Source organism: Tupaia chinensis, unplaced genomic scaffold, assembly GCF_000334495.1.
Source record: "Tupaia chinensis unplaced genomic scaffold, TupChi_1.0 Scaffold000039_1, whole genome shotgun sequence".
NCBI lineage: Eukaryota > Metazoa > Chordata > Mammalia > Scandentia > Tupaiidae > Tupaia > Tupaia belangeri.
In genome coordinates, this window is record NW_006159494.1 from 1,727,275 (window position 1) to 1,748,194 (window position 20,920).

The 20,920-nt window shown below is 43.0% G+C and overlaps 1 protein-coding gene across 3 annotated transcripts in view; it reads right to left on the minus strand.

Annotated features, from left to right (window-relative positions):
* Positions 1-263: 263 nt before the first annotated feature.
* Positions 264-20,920, minus strand: part of ENTPD4 (ectonucleoside triphosphate diphosphohydrolase 4) — a 22,608-nt gene continuing 1,951 nt past the window's right edge. The window contains exons 2-12 of one of the 3 annotated variants that reach the window (XM_006140672.3): positions 20,609-20,806; positions 19,560-19,765; positions 16,025-16,175; positions 13,792-13,895; positions 11,697-11,756; positions 11,097-11,227; positions 9,192-9,358; positions 6,587-6,911; positions 4,404-4,489; positions 3,323-3,484; positions 264-2,202 (exon numbers count right to left, since the gene is read on the minus strand). In XM_006140672.3, the coding sequence (XP_006140734.1) occupies positions 1,974-2,202; positions 3,323-3,484; positions 4,404-4,489; positions 6,587-6,911; positions 9,192-9,358; positions 11,097-11,227; positions 11,697-11,756; positions 13,792-13,895; positions 16,025-16,175; positions 19,560-19,765; positions 20,609-20,806 (1,819 nt within the window). In that variant the 3' untranslated portion in view covers positions 264-1,973. Of the gene's footprint in view, positions 2,203-3,322; positions 3,485-4,403; positions 4,490-4,756; positions 6,232-6,586; positions 6,912-9,191; positions 9,359-11,072; positions 11,228-11,696; positions 11,757-13,791; positions 13,896-16,024; positions 16,176-19,559; positions 19,766-20,608; positions 20,807-20,920 lie in introns of those variants that run through there. The other 2 variants (XM_006140671.3, XM_027772813.1) reach the window with 2 other exon arrangements.

Sequence of the window (20,920 nt, forward strand, 5' to 3'; positions counted from 1 at the left end):
TCACTCTGCTTCTGGAGTATGGCTAACATGGCTCCTGTGTGGCTGGATGGAGGACTGGAGGCCTGCATTTAGAAAGCTGGTTCTCTTGAGTTCCCAAGGACATTCCCAACCTCTCTGGAGCAAGACTGCTCACATTCGCTGCTGAAATACCACACAGCATCTCCAACCCTCTGGGTATTTAAGAGGCAAATATCCTACCAATAGTTTTTCATTGCCAGAATATTCAGTTCGAAGAGAAGCAGAACACTTTCAGAAATCTGTAATCTTTTAAGTCATCAATATGCAGTAAGGATGTCATGTTATTAAGTAATCAACAAGATAGACTCCCAACTTTTTTCCCCCAAGTTAATAGGGCTGCGGAATATAAGTTTTTTCTCTAATCAGTGATTTTTAAAGTTAGCAGCTAATGGTTCTCAAAAAATAGCATTTGCTACCAACTCCATGTATTTCATTGTTCTGGAGTTAGGAAATAGCACAGGGTGCACACGCACTTACGCAAAAAGAACATTACCTGAAAACTATGGGAATTCCCCAAACTGTGAAAGTAAATGAGCAGGCGAGAAACAATCCCTGTCACACAAGCCAATCCAGTTGTCCTTTTCAAGTTTTTGCTTGAAATGTCAGATTTGTTTCCTTCAGAATGTGAGTTCATTTCTTCTCTTACATTCAGACTCTTCCCTTCGTCTAGATTTACAATGGCATTGCCCACTATGGCCTGAGCTACCGCAGTACGAGAGAGAACTTCACAGGCTAGCATGGGATCTCCCAAAAACTGCTGAGGTAGCTTCTAATTAGGAGGGGACACCACCTTTGAGGTGGACAAAACTGGAGCAGAATAAGCAAGAACTTTCTCCTAAAAATCCTCAAGTGCTCAGGGGGGGCACCAGTTCCAGTTTTAACTGGTCACTTGGGCTGGTTGGTTAAGACAGCCAGATCCCACATAACGGACTGGACTGTTTGAGTTTGGACCTGGTGGCTTAAAAACACTCTGGGTGCCTGTGTGTGCATGCCCAAGATCCCAGACGAGGGAAGAGATGGAGAAGGGACTGCACTGTTACCATGGCCCCATGGGGAGCAGGTGCTTTCTTACTCTCCCCCTCTCTCTGCTGAGTACACGTACCCACCAGCCAAAACATAAAACAGTGAAATATTAGAATTTTCCAATTCTAAACAAAGTGTTCTAAGGCCACTGATAGTTAGAATAAAGAGACTAATAGCCTGTGGTCAGGGGAAAAAACAACAGCAATGGGGATTTTTCTAAATCAAATTAAATGGAACAGTCAATTTTGGAGTGTGTGTTTTTAAAAGAACGCTGCAGGCTCTCATTCGTCTCATGGGCATTTTTTTTTTTACCACACTTTCACAAAGCTCTAGTCAATATTTCTCATTTTCGGTGTCTCTTCATTACCGATTTTAAGTATTTCTCTAGTTTGGATAGAAACGGCTTTGAATTTTTAAACCTGTAAAGAAAACATGAACAGTGACAGACCTGAACAATAAACAAAATTTAAACATCACCCTCTTTAGGTTAGAATTTTCAAGCTAGAGGGGAAAAAAATACAGTTTCAGTTAATAATGTTTTTTGGTTCTGTAAAAGTACCACTCTTCAGTCCTACCTCTGCTGGACAGAAGCATCTTTTCCACTCCTCTCCAATATCAAAGTGCATTTGCTTAAAATTTAATATACCTTAAGGAAACCCCTAAAACCTCAGCAATTTTTGGCAGATATGCTAGGCAGCAAAAATCCAGTGGATTTCCCTTTCCTTCCTCCTCACTTTAAAGCTGTACTCAAAATGGCTAAATGCAATACCAGTAAGACAATGGGGCTTACAAACAATAGATTCTGTTTTTGTTTTAAGAACACAAAGGAAAACAAAATAAAACCAAACTATAGGAGAATACAGAGGTGAAACCCTGAGGCAAAAAAATGGCTTTTCCTTGAGAAAGTCTTCCTGGAGCTGGCTAAGTCTGGTTCATAAGGTTCCGGAGGCCTTCTGGGACGGGAGGCCTTCCTCCATCCACAGCACCGCGGCCGAGCTGGTCCGGGCCGTGCGCCGGTGAATGCGCCGCAGCCGCAGCAGGTAGAGGAGGATGGACAGCAGGACCACCAGGAAGCAGCCAGAGAACAGGTAGTGGTTGTAGACAAAGGAGACGCCCCTCCAGTGCGCGTGACTGGCCCGGAACACCTCCTGCTGGATGTCTCTGCCCACCGGAGGCAAAACGGAAACATAAGACAGGTAAGAGAGGGAGTGGGAGGGAGAGGGTCTGGGGTGAGCCCCAGCTCTGCCGCAAGGGCTGCTAACCCCCACTCAGACATTCCTTTCCTCTGGAACTAGGATGGCGTGCCCAACGCCGCGAGCTCGGTTAACACAGAACATGTGGGAATGTTCCTAGGTCTGTAGCCGTCACCATCATTATAACTTGGGTGATAAAACCCAAAGAAATTCAGGACTGTGAGGGTTTCACTCATGCTTGGAAGGAATGTGGCGCTGGACTACATGTCTGGGATCAGTAACGCCCATTACTCACAATTTCTGCAGCCAAAAGTACTGCTGGAAAATGCCCGATTAAATGAGGGGAAAAGCCCCAATCTCTCGTGTATCAGTTAACTGGGGTTCTTAACCTGGGATCGTCTGACATTTGAGTCTGCAAACTTGAATGGGGGAACACATGCACTTTTATGTTCCTTCTATTATGAATGCAGACAACAAGCTACTGAAGGATTTGCGGGACCTGGGACACTGTTATTAACGAAAATCACATTACAGTGTTGTCATAGTGTTCATGACTCAAAGATGCCTCAAAATATTGCTGACACTCAACACTACCTTGAAATTATAGAAATGACTAGTTCTGCTGCCAGATTTTGTTATTTAATATGTTAATACAGAAGAACATATCTCTTGTCATAAATTTGTTTTCTGTTAATACTTTAATTAATGTATTTCAATACAATTTTTTCCTATAATCCTATATGTTTATATTATGCATTAAAAAACAGTATTTCGAGAAGAGGCCCAAAGCCTAAAGGTTATGAAACCCTGAATGAAACCTCTTACAGCTGAAACTGACAGCTGACAGTAGCTGAACACGGGGCAGCAGCACGGAAGTGCCGTGTGTTATGGGCCAGGGAGGGTGGGAGGGAGGAGGCCCCTGTGGGGAATTGGGAAAGACCAAAGTTAAACGTCACAGACTGCAGTTCTGCCCACAGCCAGCCCCAACAACAATACCTTCCAGCACCCACAAACCATAGTTACCGTGAGGCACTGTAACTACAGGGAAGCCTCCTTTTCTATTCACATTACTGAATTCACAGCCCTACCTTAAGGGTAGAAAACGGGTCCTATAAAGGATCGCTCCCAGGGTCCACTGAACCTCCTTGTCATACACTTGCAAGGCAGTCTTTAAGTTTTTATAGTTGACAGGAAACGAAAAGCCCCGATGGAATACCTCGAACATCCAGGCAGATTTGAAGCACTGATACCTGCAAATACCAAGGTGGACACCATGTCAGGGTCTTGTTGAAACAGTACCAGGCCCAGAGACAGTGCACGGGCGTCCTTAGGCCAGCTCCCCAGGAGCCAGACCACTGTGTTTCAAGCTGAGTTCCCTGGTTCAGGTCCCTCCTCCCACACACAAAGCAGTTCACCTGTTAACGGCAGTTAGTTCATGAAACTTGATCTCAAAATAATTAAATAATTACCATGACAGGATTTATCCTCCTCTCAGACATTCCATCATTTATTCACTGAATAAACACTGAGCAGGTTTTAACCTCTTTGGACCTCAGTTTCATTATAAAATGAGAACAAAGCTCACAGGTCTTTTGAGCTCTTATATTCTACGGTTCTAAATATTTATCAGAAGCTTGTTTTCTGTGAAGTACTGTGCTAAGCAAGTAGTAAGATACAAGATACAGTCACTGCACTTCAGTGACTATAATGGGGGGATTTTAGAAAAACAATGAATAACTGTAAAACAAAGCAGAATATGACCAATGAGTTAGAGAAGTATGAGTGCTCTGGAAACTCAAAGAGGAGGATGGAGTCCACTGAGGGGAAAGAGGAAGACTAGAAAGGGGCAGCAACTGACTCAACTTTGATGTTTGGGCAGGACTGGAACAAGCAGTCATGAACAGGGGAATTTAATGAGGAAGAAAGAGTAATACTGAAAAAAAAATACATATATATATATATGATATACATATACAGATATAAATAGAAAGATGGTATGTCTGGGCACAAGTATACGTCCCATTTGAAAGGAGCCAAGAGTGGATGACAAGGAGCAGTGGTTGAGGAGGAGAGAAAGGTGGATTGGGTCCTGAGGGCAGCAAGCCAGTGGACCCAATACTGAATGAATGGTGTCTTACCACACCTGGCCCTTGGCTGGCCACTACTTACTTAAGCCGATGGAGGTCAGCATGAGAGGCGTACAGTCCTCTGTCAAAGCGTTCCCGCAAGATCGACCACTTTGTTGCACAATAATCCTGAAGGAATTTCACCAAAAGAAATCATTAATAAATGCTTATTAAAACATTCTTTTTTTTTTTTGCCAAAGGGCACATGTGCTCACTAGAGAGACAGAGAGAAAGCAAGAATGTACCCCCATCCCCTGTGTGGCATGGTCATGTCACAATCCCTTCCCCTCAGTTTCTCCCTCCTCAGGGTTTTGGGTACACATGTTACTCATGCAGCCAGGTTTGGAACTTGAACTGCAGGCAGCCATGTGGGATCCGGCAGCCTTAACCACAAGGTTATAGGCTGGCCCCAAAACCTTTTTCATTTTAAAAATAGTTTACCGAATCCACATTCATAACAAGCATATCCTTCCAATTAGGAAACACAGAAGTTTAACTTAGAACGTGTGTATAATTAACACAATACAAACACCCATTGGATACTTACTGACTGGCAAATACAATGCTTGTTCTGATCTTAAACTCTGCCGAAGGTATTGTTAAAGAGCATTTCTCTGCTCATAACCCACCTCTTCAAAATTGCTTAGTTCTCTCTTCACTCTGCATGCTTTTATAGGCATAAGCTTTTGGAAAGGTGAAGTAGTATTTTAGCGAGTGCAAACTAAGTACCTATGTCTGGCAGATGCAGTGCAAACCACTGGGAAAACAATGGTGCTTACAAAAGGCTGTGTTCTTTTTTTAAAGTCATGACAGAAAGCTTATTTGTATGTGCACAGAGAGAAAAAGAGAGAGAGAGCGAGCCTTGACAGCGTCTCATCACACCACAATCCTTTCCCTAGCTCTCTAGCTCATCAGAATCTCGGGTGTGCCCAGTGTGTTTTGGGTTGACAGGACAGGGGATTCAAACCTGCTATCAGCCATGTGGCTTACAGCACTGCAGTTCAGTAGCCAGCAATGATCACCAAGTTGGGCCAACGTGCTCTTTAAGAAAAGGGAGAGGTACACCCTTTTCCTGAAGTTATCTGTAATAATATGAACAGCTAACACTTACTGAGCTTTGTGTGTTTCTTCTGAATGTAGTATTTAACCCTCAACATGGCCACTGTCCTAATCTACTTAAAGGATGAAGAAACTGATGATGACAGGTGGTGAAACTTGCCTGGGTGTATGATAAGGGACACAGGACAGAGTGCTGTGCCTGGCAAGGGTCAGCAGAGTCATCTCGGGAAAAGGAACCGCTGTGAATGAGGACACAGAGGAGCAGAATGGAGTGGAGGGCAACGATCGCTATCTGTTATGATTACAGACTAACACGCTAGTGGGGGCTGAGGGTACAGAGCTGGGGCTGACATGCTAAGGTACATGGGGAATCCATCCCAGAAGCAAAAAGAAGCCCTAGACTGTATGTGAACTTCAGACAGAATACTCTGGGAATACTCAGTGTGGAGAGAAGGATGGAGGCTCCTGCAATAGCGCCGGGACAGAGGATGGCTGAGGACAGTGGTGTAGGACAGAAGGAAGGATGGGTCTGAGAAATACTCAGGACGTAAAACAGCACGCATGGTGGCTGATTACTGGAGGTGTACTGGGAGTGGTGGCTGAGAGAAGGAGGAAGTCCACAGCTCGTAGGTGTTGGGGAGTGGGACTGGCTGAGTGGTGACATCATTAACCAAGCTGGCACCATGGGAACAGAAGGAGGAGAAAATGGTGGGTCTGTCTGAAATCTGGCAGGCAGCCGGGCAGGGTCCGGGCTGGAGACTCTTCCCGAGAGACGGCAGCAAATCACGGGCATGGATGAGACGACCTAAAAACTTCAAGATGAGCGGGTCAACGTGGAATCTGAGCTCACTCGGGTTTAAGGGAGTTAAAGAGCCCGGGGAGACACTGTCAGCAAGGCAGAAACAGGAGAACACAGGCACTCCTGGCAGCTAAGGGCGAGGGAGGCTGGCAGTGCGGTGAGGTGCAGAGGCACAGAACAGTGACATAAAGGACGGCGATGTGCAGGTCACGGTGACCAGAGCAGTGAATGGAATGCTGGCCAGAAGCTGGCTTCCAGGGGCTTTCTTCCTTCCGCAGTGACTACTTTTCCACCTTAGCCATGACCTGTCACTGTGTACACCGTTCTCCCAAAAGCATGCAGGGGCGGCTGGTTCCCCTGAAGGTTACCTTGGCAGCTTTTGTGAATTTAGCAGCATTGTAGTCTCCCCCCATTCGTAACACGTCCTCGGTGCAATAGTAGAATTCGGAGAAGCCATAGAATTCACTGTTCTGGAAGTGAATTGGGGGCTGGTAGACCCCATTGAGGGAAGTCTGTGTCTCGTTCGTTTTATTCATGAAAGGTTGGATAGTCTCTCGACACAGGTCAAAGTCTCCAGTACCCCGTAGGTACATGGTCTGTCCATTTTGCTGGATTTCATCTCTAATGTCGAGGGGTAGGCATGGATCCAGGTACGGAGCTTCGGGAGTCAGCCCAGTCTGTTTACCCAGGAACCTATGGCACAAGGAGAAACTTAATCATGAGACCTATAGGAAACTAGGTTTCAGAAATGAGGCTGCAAGCCAGTGTTTCTCAAAATACGCTCTGAGGGACACGAGTCCTGGAGGACCAGGTCTATGGGATACACCAAAGTGTTCTGGGATAATTGCATTAGGAAAACGCACACTCGAGCCCTTTTAGGAGACTAGGGATAGTCACTGGGTGCAGCGACCCGGGAACAGAGCCCAGTTAACCAACCTGTCCAATGACCCAATGTGACTATTCCCAGCAACATGGCCTGATGCTCCCGGCTTCTGAGGGTCCTCTTTTGCCACTAGAGCTTGTGATTTTAATTTACATAGATTGAAATGTGACTAAAAGAGAAGGAATTGGTCCTAAGAAAACCAGGTTAGATGATTTAGAAAACATGAAGACAGCTGCTAGGAAACTGTTGTTGAACCAGGGATGGATAAGCTAAAACAACTGATAAAAACTGGGAAAAGTCAGAAGGAAAGATTTGGTACCACACTGTTTCCCAAATGTCTAGAAGTCCTTGGGTTCTTTAAAGAAAGGCAGACAGACATCTAGAGGATACTGTGTTGCCTCAGAAATGGTGGTTCTAGTCCAAGAACAGACTTTAGTTCAGAGCGAATGAATACAGAGAGTAAAACACATGTAAGGTTTGAGCATATTTTTAGAACTCTGTTTCAACTTATTTAATTCATCAACTCTTCATCCCAGCTGCTGTAGACAGTTATACCACAGGTCCTGAGAAGTCCTATAGAAAAGAAATGCTTAGCTCTATGGAACAGTTTTTCCACTCGAAGTTGTTTTACCAAAACAAACAAAGAAATAAAACACAGTCATTAATAGGATAGTTTATTATATATAACCCCAGATTCAGATTTTTAAAATTCATCCAAATAGCTTTTCTATTCTTACGGAGTACTTTCAAATCAAGAATTGATATGTATTTAAACTTAGAAAATAAATTTAAAGTAATAGAGTGCTGCTTTTGTTTTATATTTTCTATACCAAAATTCTATATAAACCCCCCCCCTTTTTTTTTTTTTTTTGTAGTTTTGCTATAGGGCCAGAGAGAGACAGACAGAAAGAGAGAAAGTGAGAAGTCATTTCCTAGGGGAATGACCATGCCGCAATCCCTTTTCTGCCATTCTCCTTTAGAGATTTTGGGCTTGCATGCACACACGCCAGGCCTGTTTTTTCAAGCTGCAGACTGCAGGACTTGGTCCGCACAATCAGCCATGTGGGATCCACTGCCTTAACCACCATGCTGCCAGCCAGGCCCTATAAACTCTTTTCTGGAAGTTTCACTACTAAAATGTTTAAATCACTAACTCTGACTTCTACATCTAACTTCTAGATCATCTCTTTCTCTTGAATATCTCCTTTTGCTACGGTTCTCATCTACTAAGCAGCTGCAGGCAGGTTATCCAAAGTGTCCTGAAACACTACTTCAACCTTCTCAGCTAGGGTAAGAGGACATGCAACTGAAGGCCTCTGGGACATCAGCCATGCCCTAGGTGCCCACTTCACAAGGACTGTGTAGTCACGGACAGCATTACCCAGGGCTTAAAACTATCCTGTACCACAGGGGTCCCCAACCCTTGGGCCACGGACCATAGTGGACTGTGGCTTGTTAGGAACTGGACTACACAGCAGGAGGTGAGCAGCAGATGAGCGTGCGACGCTTCATCAGTATTTACAGCCGCTCCCCATCACTCACGTTACCCCGAGCTCTGCCTCCTATCAGATCAGTGGCAGCATTAGATTCTCATAGGAGCCCCCAGATGGGACTGTCTCGCTGCAGGAGAATAAGTTCAGGGCTCCGGCTAATTTTGCATGATGTTGAGCGCATTGTATAATTATTTCATTATATATTACACTGTAATAGTAACAGAAATCCAGTGCACAACAAATGTAACACTTTTGAATCATCCTGAATCACTTCTACCCTATAGAACTGTCCATCCACGAGACTGGTCCCTTGTGCCAAAAAGGTTGGGGACTGCTGCTATACCCCACTGGAGAAATGTCTAACCCATTAGGTAAGAGATAGGTCTGAGAGAAAGAGAGAGCTTCTGTCGAAGCCCAGTGGGAGAGGGCTGGCAGCAGGACCGGGAAGTCCTCTCAGGCCTGCCTCCCCTCAGTGGTGGGGAATAAAGAGTGGGGACACACTTGGGTTGACCAGGTTCTCCCTGCTTTGCTCGGATCTGCTTTTATGAGGAGGGGCGAGGTTTGCTAGTGGCTGCTAAGCAGTGCAAGGTGCTTTACCTGTTCTTTTGAAGCGTATTGGCGAATATCCTGTCTTCATATCTCTGTCGGGCAGCATTGCCACCAAACCCAAGGAACGTGGCTACGTAGACTCGGTACACGTGCTCGGTGCGGTGGACATCACATCCCAAGTTAAACTCAGCTAATAGGTTTTTAGCTATTTCCTCCTGCAGACATGAGGATGAGAAATTTTAATATTTTCAGCAACTTTAGCCTCCTGCTATATACAAGGGTCTAAAAAGAGTCTCATCTAAGAGGGGCAAAATTTTCTGCTTCTGTATTTCCTAAGGATCCCTCTAAGCATCCTTCATAATTCAATGATAATTCTGACAGGAAATTTCATTTGCCCTGCACATTTGTATTCTTGCTGCAACTTTTCAACAAAGGAAGTAGTAATACAATATATTGAGTTGTTGGGAAAGTCCTGACGCATCGTTGCATTGAAAAATGAAGAAAAATACATCACGACTTTAAAGATGACCTAACAGTCATACCCTCTGGCCAAGTAAATCTATTTATGAAATCTTAAGCTACAGGCATAAACTTTACACAGAAAAGTCTCTACGCACAAAGAAGTACTTTGGAATTCTTTGATAGAAAAAACTGGGCATTCTCTAAATATTCAACACCAAAGGAAGGTTAAGTTAATTACAGTAATCAACAACTTCTAGAGGAGTAAGCTCAGGCACTGTTAAGTAGAGGACACAAAATCATATAAAAAATAAAGAGAAATTCATCAAAATGCTAACAATTTTTTTTAGATGATGAGTCCACAGGAAAATTTTATATATATATAGCATGTGTGTGTGTATGTGTGTGTGTAAATGAATATGTGTGGATACTTTTTTTTTTTACTTTATACTGGAAGTGGAAGATAGGATTTTTACAAAGAGTATTGCAGTTTCTAGAGGTATGTCTAGAATGGGAATTAGACAACACAGATTGTAATACTTGCATTTACAAAGTATTTTTCCAAGGAGCTTCATAAAGACTTAGATAACATTTACTGAGCACAGGCTAGGTGATGGCCATGAATTAGATATATTAAATACATGATCTCATTTAAACCTTCTGCTGACCCTATGTTGTAGGTACTTGCACTCACACTTACAGATGAAGAAAGAGGCTCAGGAAGTTACATGACTTGTCTAAGGTTAGACAACTAGTGGGGAACGGGTGATGATGCAGCCTAAGTTGGCCCAGCTCCAAGTCTCACTTCCATCTACCACACTCTGCTGTGTTCCTACCTTCTAGGGGAAAATGTAGGCAATCAGGTTTGGGTGTTAATTTATTACTGAACAGAAACAAGTAATAAGGCCATGTAGTGACTCAGAATACCTCTGGATATCATTCTGTGGTCTACACAGGGTTGGCTACCTACTGAGAAACTTATAGGCAGCTCCTGAGAGCACTGAAGTGGATGAAGAAGGGAGATTAACCATAACCTCAAAAATGCTGCACAGTGGATACAAACCTCAACCTTTCCCAGCAAAGTTCAAAAGCTGTCTGAGCCATTAAAAACAAAAAAAGGATTTCCCCCAATTATAACTTTAAAAATATACTATTATATTGTTTTACAAATGCTGTTGAGAAAAGTGATTAGAGAGAAAATATAAACAAAGATTCAAGCATGCGACTGACATAGATACCAAAGAAAAACTCTACGTTTGGAAAACAAACCAGCTGATTTCAATGAACAAACACAAAGGGCTTAGTTGAGATCTGCCTTGTTCCTCCTGCCGCCTTTCTCCTGGGTTGAGAAGGTGGTACCTCAGCAAGCAGAGGAAGGATGTGTTCAGACTCAGAAAACAAAACAAAAACGGATGGAGACATGTTAAATGAAAACCAAACAAACGGAAGGAAATTTGTACAGATAATAACCTGCTGTGAGGTGGCAAAGCTTACAGTTTTGGGGACTTCATATGCTATCTGAGTCGACACGCCTCCCATATCCAGAATACCCGCTGTTCTTTTACGGATAATGGCTTCACTGCTTTCACTACCAGGAATGTTCACTTCCACGACAGCCTCATCATCTGGAAAGAACAAGAAATGTTCACTGGCGGCCAGTGGATAGTGTGGTGGTTGGGGCGCTGGACTCCCACATGGCCAACCATGGTCTGTGTCCCGGGCCTGGTAACTTGCTTTTCCACTTTCTCTTTTTCTCTGGTGAGCACATGTCCTATGATGAACTTTAAAATAGTAATAGTAATAAATAAATAAATAATTAAAAAAAAAAAAAGTGGTCCTTAGAACAGGACAAATGTGAAAAATGGGATCTTTTGTTGGGTCATTTGTTCTCCTGGTACATTTAGACTTATTTAGGCAAACCCGGAGTACTCTCAACTAAAATCAATCTGGATTGTGTTAATACACAGCAGTGCCTCTTGCTCTACTCCTATGCACTTAAGTGTCACAAAACTTCACTCCTTTTTCAGCCTTTAGATTAAACAAAAAGACCCGCGATACCTGGCTACACACATTAGTGGAAAGCATGACACTCACCGTCTTCAATATGCTCAAATCGTCCAAGGACAAAATTAATGCCAATCCAAGCATATACACCTACAGACGTTTCACAGGGTGGAAATAAGAAAAGTGAAAGTTTTAAAACATTTTGTATAATTCCTATTAATGCAGTCTGTGCAAACATCTTATTTATTTTACTCCCTGACAACCTGTGAAAACATAATCTGGAATAACACATTTCTACTTATGTTTTCAGCCTTTTCTAATGGTTTGCCAAGAACTCCCAATTTCAACATTTACAGTTTTGTATCATTTACATAGGTTAAAAATAGAATTCTCCAGTTGCTAATTTTCCTTTGAAATGTATGAGTTGTTTTGAAATACTGGTGTTTTTATTTTCTATGAAGTTCTTTTTAAAAAATAAAATCTATAATTGCAATTTTGCAACTTTTTCCCTTTTTTAAGGTTTTTATCATAGGGTTTGTCTGGAGAGGAGAGAGACAGTGGGAAGGAAAGTGAGAAACCCTTCCCCAGCCCCCATGGCCATAGCTGCAATTCCCTCTTCTCCATTTTCCTCCTGGGATTCTGGGCACTCTTTATAGAGAGGCAACAGCCCATGGACCCTCTTCCTGCCCCAACCCTATTCTTTGCTACAAGACTGATCTACACAACAAAGTCCAAACTCCTCAGCCTGACAATTCAAGATTCATTCAACTTTCGTTTTTTCCCTTTCTTAGATTTTTGCCATAGGACACATGTGTTAGCCAGAGAGAGAGACAGAGAGGAGATGGGGGAAATCACTCCCCAGGAGGAATGGCCACGTGGCAATCACTTCTCTCAGGATTTGGGGCTTGCACACAGGGGCTCCCAGTGTGCTTTTCAAGCTGCCAGGTCTAAGACTGGAACTGTGGAGATGGCCATGTGGAATCCGGAGCCTTAAACACCACACCATCCACTGCCCTACCCAAGTTTTAGCATTACACCATCTTTCCAGACAGCCATAACCATCAAACTACCACATTTCTGTTCCTTTTCCACATGCATCCTTTTTGACCTGTACTGACTGAGGTAACTTCTGTTTAGAACGAGCTTCCTGTGCCTCCTTCAGAGCTCTAGCCTTACTGTGCCCCCCCGCCCCTCGTATGTGCTACTTAGAACTATCCCTGTCGCTTTCTCCTTTGCTGAAAAAAAAAAAAAAAAAAAAAAAAGCCTCCCTCCTTTGTACTTCCACAATAAGTTTTCCTTATTTCCCTTCTGGCAACGAAACTACCTGGTATAATACCTAATTCTGCATCCACAAGCAGCTCAATGGCAATATCTGAATTTCACCCCATTTTCTACTCTCTACAATGCCTTTCACATAGAAAGTATTTGCTAAAATGACATGACTTCGAAATAAATATTTTTGGTCTCTATTTCTAGCAAGCTCTTTCCTCGGTAATTCTCTTGACTTGTCATTTTATTTTCAGGCAAAATAATTTCTCTGAAAGGGGCTGGCACCACAGCCCTGTGGTTGAGGGCCAGATCCATGTGGCTGCCTGTGGCGAGTCCTGGCCCTGGCAGCTTCAAGAACACCCCTGTGTTTGCCTGACATCGCAACAGGATGGAAGGGTGGAGGAGAAAGGGTTGTGCATGACCATACCCTGTCTGGGGGGCACTTTCCCCCTCCTTCCTCTTTTTCTGTCACTCTGGTGAAGGCACATAGCTCAGGCAATGGAACAACAACAACAAAAGACAAAGAATAATTTTTTGAAAATAGAACTAATATTTTCTTAGTGTATCAAAGTCAAGATGATTTTTTCCTTCCTAGCAAGTAAATCAGACGGTTCCTGTGGACATATTTTGATAATACTCAAAAGCCATATAACGTAGACAAAGAACACAAATCTTTCTGTCAAATGAATTCAAAATACGTTCTTTAAATGCAAGACAAACTGAATTATTTTTAATGGCTTAATGTTTAGGGAATAAAGACCAGTCATGTAAGAAACTGACCTAAAACTTAACATTTCAAGGCTATGATTTTTGAAATGTTGAGATATTAAGAGTAATTTAATATACTGTACACTGGGGGAAATGGGGAATATTTAAAGGAGTGGCTTCCCAAATTTTAAGTTGAAGACCCATTTACCTTCTTGTTTCCCTGAAATTACTTCTGCATGAGAGTCAGAAAACAGAAAGTCAAAGTGCACAGGAATATCAGTCAGGAGGTCTTCCAGAATGGCTTTCTGCTGGCTGTAAGGGAATTCAAAAATTTACATATCCAAATATTATAGCCTGAACTTTTTTGTTTTAAAAAGAAAAAAACAATATATATATATATACATATATATATATATATATGACATTTTCTAAATGATGTTAATTTTAAAACCAGAACAGACTGATTTTGAAAAGACTGAGAAAGATACTTTAAAATGAACAAGTTATGTAAATGATGTGATTCCTAAATGTAAAACTGCAACTGATAAAATCCTTCAATTAATAAAAGAGGTTTTTTTTTTGTTTGTTTGTTTGTTTGTTTGTTTGTTTTTTAGGTTTTGGCTATAGGGCGCATACACTCGCCAGAAAGACAGAGATACAGAAAGTGAGAAATCACCCCCGGGGGGATGGCTACGCTGCAATCCCTTCTCCTCCATTCTCCTCTCGGGATCTTGGGCACACATGTACACGCACCTGGTGTGAGCTTAAGCCACCTAGTCTGGGACTCAAACCATGGGTCGACTACATGAGAGTCCAGTGAAGTAGCCATTATGCCATCTGCTCGTCCCAATAAAAGAGTTTTTAAAATGACAACTTTACAGTTTGCAGTCATAAACGAGTAAATTAAAAAATATTTGGTGAGGGCCCAGCAGGTGGTCAAGTGATCAAGTCCTGGATCCCACAAGGCCGACTCCACAGGGCCCGAAAATCATGTCAGGTGTGTGCTTGCGTGCCCACAATGCCAAGAAGAGAATGGAGAAGGGATTACAGCATGGCTAGCTCCCTTAGAGAGTGATTTCTCATTTTCCTTCTCTCTCCCTCCAGCGAGTTGTTCATGGGCCCTATGGTAAAAATCTTTTTAAAAGGGCATTTAGTGGGTTCTGGCTAAGGAAATAGTTCTGGTCCTATCCCAGATTTGAAGAAAGAATTTTAATGTTTTACTCTTGATGAAGATGGTGGTGGTGGTGGTGATGATGATAATGGAGGAGGTAGAGGAGGAGAAGGGAAGGAAGAGAGGGATACCCCCCAACTACAGCCCACCTTCACCCTCATCCTCGCCCTTGGCCTCACCCTCACCCTCAGGATCACCTTTCGGGGAGGATTCTCATTCCAGCTGTGCAGAGAATGTAGAGAGGGGTCTCTTTGTGTTTTGCCCGTGGCACGTGCTCTGCGGCAAAGTTCAGAAGCGGAGAAATGTAATCACTGACTTTCTCTGGAGAGGTAGCAAATTCTGAAATGCCTAGAGAAACACGATAAGTCGATGAACAAGTAGACATTTTAGTTCACATGTTACATTTCTTCCACGTGGCTAATCTGAGAAAATTCAAGCTATACTCTATACTCTCCTAGCTTCTCCAGCCCCTCTCGCAACTACTTCCAGTCGCTCTTCCTTTAATGCTGGTGGCACTAAGTGTTCAGTTCTATGTGGTTGTCTTCCTAGTCATCAAACACAGACCAGGCCGAACACTATGTGCCACGCATGAGAGCTCATCTCTGCCTTTGAGAAACAAGTTCCCCTCTTCCTCAGGAACGCTCACTCCCTCCCATGGCTTCCACAGCCATTGACAGGCCATGACCCTGTATCTGAGTGCTGGCCGCCCAGACCTCTCCACCTCCAGATCAGTATAGGGCAACTGTCCACTGGACACTGCCACCGCATGTCCTCACCGCACCCCAAAGGCAATGTGTCCAGATACGAACTCAATTTCTACAGCTGCTCTTATCTACCACTGACCCAGGGCATCTAGCAGCCCAGTCAGTTTCTTGGATAAAACCCCTCTGTCACCCCAACACACATTCTGGCTTTCATAGACTGCTGTTCCTTGGGTGAGAAGGGATTACAGCATGGCTAGCTCCCTTAGAGAGTGATTTCTCATTTTCCTTCTCTCTCCCTCCAGCGAGTTGTTCATGGGCCCTATGGTAAAAATCTTTTTAAAAGGGCATTTAGTGGGTTCTGGCTAAGGAAATAGTTCTGGTCCTATCCCAGATTTGAAGAAAGAATTTTAATGTTTTACTCTTGATGAAGATGGTGGTGGTGGTGGTGATGATGATAATGGAGGAGGTAGAGGAGGAGAAGGGAAGGAAGAGAGGGATACCCCCCAACTACAGCCCACCTTCACCCTCATCCTCGCCCTTGGCCTCACCCTCACCCTCAGGATCACCTTTCGGGGAGGATTCTCATTCCAGCTGTGCAGAGAATGTAGAGAGGGGTCTCTTTGTGTTTTGCCCGTGGCACGTGCTCTGCGGCAAAGTTCAGAAGCGGAGAAATGTAATCACTGACTTTCTCTGGAGAGGTAGCAAATTCTGAAATGCCTAGAGAAACACGATAAGTCGATGAACAAGTAGACATTTTAGTTCACATGTTACATTTCTTCCACGTGGCTAATCTGAGAAAATTCAAGCTATACTCTATACTCTCCTAGCTTCTCCAGCCCCTCTCGCAACTACTTCCAGTCGCTCTTCCTTTAATGCTGGTGGCACTAAGTGTTCAGTTCTATGTGGTTGTCTTCCTAGTCATCAAACACAGACCAGGCCGAACACTATGTGCCACGCATGAGAGCTCATCTCTGCCTTTGAGAAACAAGTTCCCCTCTTCCTCAGGAACGCTCACTCCCTCCCATGGCTTCCACAGCCATTGACAGGCCATGACCCTGTATCTGAGTGCTGGCCGCCCAGACCTCTCCACCTCCAGATCAGTATAGGGCAACTGTCCACTGGACACTGCCACCGCATGTCCTCACCGCACCCCAAAGGCAATGTGTCCAGATACGAACTCAATTTCTACAGCTGCTCTTATCTACCACTGACCCAGGGCATCTAGCAGCCCAGTCAGTTTCTTGGATAAAACCCCTCTGTCACCCCAACACACATTCTGGCTTTCATAGACTGCTGTTCCTTGGGTGATCTCATATTACGTTCCTATTAAGGAAATTTCTATACCTTAACACAGAGAAGTACTGCTATGTAGAGGTATTTTGATCCTCATTTCAAATACTTTGCATAGAGTAAGCCATGGAAGCCCGATTTTAATGAGATTCTGGTTTCTATCCTGGAATGACACTGTAGCTGTTCCTTTGTCCTAGATGGACAATCAAGGCATGAACGTTTTCATCTTATTCCATGAGACCAGTGTAATCATGGATTGGAACCTGGCATGTGAAGCTAAATTACATGCAGTGTGCTTTCTAGAGGTTTATTTCTTAATCTTATGGTGATTTTAAAATTCCTGACCAATATTATTTTAATCCTGAAAATGTTTCCAGACTAGGGACACATAAAAAGGGGTAGGAAACAGAAAATTAAAAATTGAGTCATTCGCTGAGATGTCAAGAAAAATTAGTCTTCATTCATAAAAATGTATTCTGGTATCAAAATAATCGGTGGGCACAGATGCTGGCATCCAGCTGTTCAAATACCAAAGAACAGCCATTGGTTAAGAGCAGCTAAAAAATAAAGCAGGGTATGAATTATTCAAGGAAGAATGAGTAGCACTCAAAAGGTTCCCATGCTATGTAGTCAGGAACTATTTTATTTGGACAGGTATTTTCTTAGGTTAAATTGAGTATCTTTTTATTTATACAGGTTGAGCATCCCTAGTAGGAAAATCCAAAATTCTAAATGCTACAAATTGGAAACTTCTGAGTGCCAACATGGCATCGCAAATGGAAATTTCCACACCTGACCTCATGTGCTTAATCACAGTTAAAACACTGCAATAAAAGTAACTGTATGAAGTTACCGCCAGGCTTTGTGTTTAAGATATATGTGAAACATAAGTGAATTCTTTGTTTAGACTTGGGTCCTATTCCCAAGATAATTCATTAGGTATAGGCAAACATTCCAAAATCCAAAAAAATTTGAAATCCAAACCCCAAAACACTTTTGAGCCCAAGCATTTTGGATAAGGGAGACTCAACCTGTATTTCTGAAAGGCGATATAAGAAGCTCTGACTACTATTTGCTACCGTTTCCTAATTTTATTTATTTACGCATTTTTTGAGATTTTTGCTATCGGGCACCTGTGCTTGCTGGAGAGACAGAGAGAGACCAAGAGAGATCAAGTGAGAAATCACCCCCAGGAGGGATGGTCATGCCACACCCCTTCACCTCCATTCTCCTCTCAGGATTTTCGGCACATACATACGTGCCTGGCTTGAGTTTCAAGCCACTGGATCTGGACTTGAACCACAGTCAGCCATGTGGGAGTCCAGCACCTTAACCACTTTGCCATCTGCTGGCCCCACCTTTCCTAATACTTTAAAGATAAATTCCTTGGATTGTTTGGATTTGATATGGTACTCAGAAGAAATAAAAGTGCTGTCCGTTGAGTAGGATCTATGACTTACTGTTTGAAATCAGTGTCTATCAAGACCAAAAGCTTGTTTCAAGGTATTCCTGATAGCTTCCATCTCAGCCCACAGCTTTTTTTTTTTTTTTTTTTTTTTAAAAAAAACTTGTCAAAGTATACATGAGTTTCCTGGAAAGAGAGACAACATCTCCCATGGAGGACAGCCACACCACAAACCCTTTTCCACCATTTCTGTCTTCCAGATTTTGGGCATGCACACACGAATCTGGCATGCGTCTCAAGCCACCAGGTTTTGGACTCCAAATGTGTAGTCAGTCATGTGGGACTCCGCCTCTTTAACCACCATGTTACCAGCTGGTCTAGCTTCCATTTTTAACACTCTAGACAGGCTGATGCCCGTGGAAAAGGTGATTAAACAGAAAAAGACTGAGAATCATGGATTGAAGTCATCTATTGGGGAAGCCAAATCTCAATCTTTACATATGACACTGGCTTAGAAATTGTAATCTCTAGGACCAGCAAATAGCATAATGGCTATGTTGCTGGACTCCCACGTAGTGGGCTGAGGTTTGAGTCCTGGACCTGGTGGCTTAAAATTCATGCTGGGCACATGTGCATGCAGCATGCCCTAAATCCTGAGAGGAGAATGGAGAAGAAGGGATTGTGGCATAGCCATTCACCCTGAGGGGTGATTTCTTGCTTTCTGTCTCTGTAGCAAGCACACGCACCCTATGGCAAAATTCTCTCTAGAAAAAAAAAAAGAAAAGAAATTGTAATCTCTTTAAAAACTATACACATAACTATAGCTGCTCTTTTAAGTTTTATGGTCACCCTTATTAAGTAATCTAAATGATCTGAAATACATTTAGGCAGCATGTTCTGAAAGTGACAACTACATCAATATACTACAGATTTTCATGAGTTATCTGAAGTAACAAGGGGACTTCAAAATGTTCGTGGAAAAAATGAAATTAAAGTACAAATGTTTTTGGTGCTAAAAATGTGAAATCTATTGTTTTTTCATAGTATGCATTTTCCACGAACTCTTTGCAGACCCCTTACATGTTGTCATTAAGGACAGAGACCAATGACTAAATAGAGAAAAAAACCCTCCGCAATTAACGTGTACCAAACATATGAGTAGCCATCATGAGTAAGGCACTATCATAAATGCTATAGGAGACAAAAAGACAGTTTTTGGATGTTTTATCAAGGTGTTAGTCACAGGCAAAACAGACAGCAAAAGGGAAAAGAAAGTGAAACAGGGAGACCCCGTTGGTCCCGGGGTGCTCTCTGAAGTGCAGTGATGACAGTGTGGAGAGAAAGGTAAAGGCGGAGAAAGGAGGGACAGCTCTGATGACAGCCAGAGAGCTCTCCTCTACACATACCAGGCTTGATTTTCATGACCACTGGCTTTCGGTTTTTATCCCTCATTTGTCTGATATCCAACAGGTCATGAGGATTGCCATTATGCCTCGGCCAGCAATAGACAAATACTCGAGACCCGCTGCTGCCGCAGTCCACCACGATGCCGTAGTTCACACTGGGGTTGTTGGTGTCGGTCGCTTCGACGTCGGTGACTCGTGCCAAGTACCTTGTTTGGAAAAATACACATGCGTTTACTTAGAGGATGTCATCCTAAACCTAACAGAGAAAATGTCATAAACCGTAAGCAAGTATCAAGTCAATGATTTCTCAGCTGTGTAGTAACAATGCTACAAATTTTTACAACTGCCAAAAAAGGAAAACAAAACAAGGGATGGTGATAAAGGTCATTAAATCAGATAGATACACATTCATCATTCCTTTGGAAAAAGTCAAACATGTTCCAAAAAGCAACTGTAACTCAAAGTTAGCTTCACACATATTACAGGAGAGGCTAAGGTTGAAATAATTACGCTAGGGCCTCCAATGATACTAATTTGGTAGCCTGCAGTTACCCAGTTTCAGACAGTTTAATTTTTCAGGCTCTGCTATATTCAGCACAGAATCTGCTTCCTATAGTTACATGCTCCTTCAGTTCCACCCTGATTCCAAATGTCTTTAAGCCGTGAAGTGAAGGTGTCATGATTTGAATGTTCGTGTCTACCCAAATTCCTATCGTGAAAACCTAGTCATCTATGTGATGCTACAGGAAGTCTCTGGAAGGTGATTAGACCATAAGGGCAGAGACCTCAGAGATCCCAAAAATATCTCTAGTTCCCTTTTCCACCATGTGAGGACACAGCAAGAAAGCCCCCTCTAAGAATCAGCAAACAGGCCCTCTCCAGACATAGAATCTGCCAGCACCTTGATCACCTCAGTCCCCAGAACTGAGGGAAATAAACTTCTGTAGTTTAGAAGCCTCCTGTTCTATGGTGTTATTTCTAGTAGACTGAATCAAATAAGACAGAAAGTACGGCATCGATCTAGAAAACGAGAATTTTCACTCTCTTACCTTTGAAATTTCTTGTCTCTGGAAAGCCGCCCATACTTATTTCGGATGATGACAACAGAGAAGTATAAAAGTGACACAGCAGCAGCCAGAACGCTGATGACAATAATCTGGCGTAAATTGGTATTCAGAATTCGAGGACACCCTACCGGAGAGATGCTAAAATGCCAAGAGGCAGGAAAAAGACAGGAGATGCCAATCCTGAAATTTACAAACAAAACAAAAACAGATTTTAAAGTAATCTGCTTCAAAACAGCCTCCTCATCACCAAACGGATCCTACACTAAGAAATTCAGCTGGAGCTACCCCTTTCCC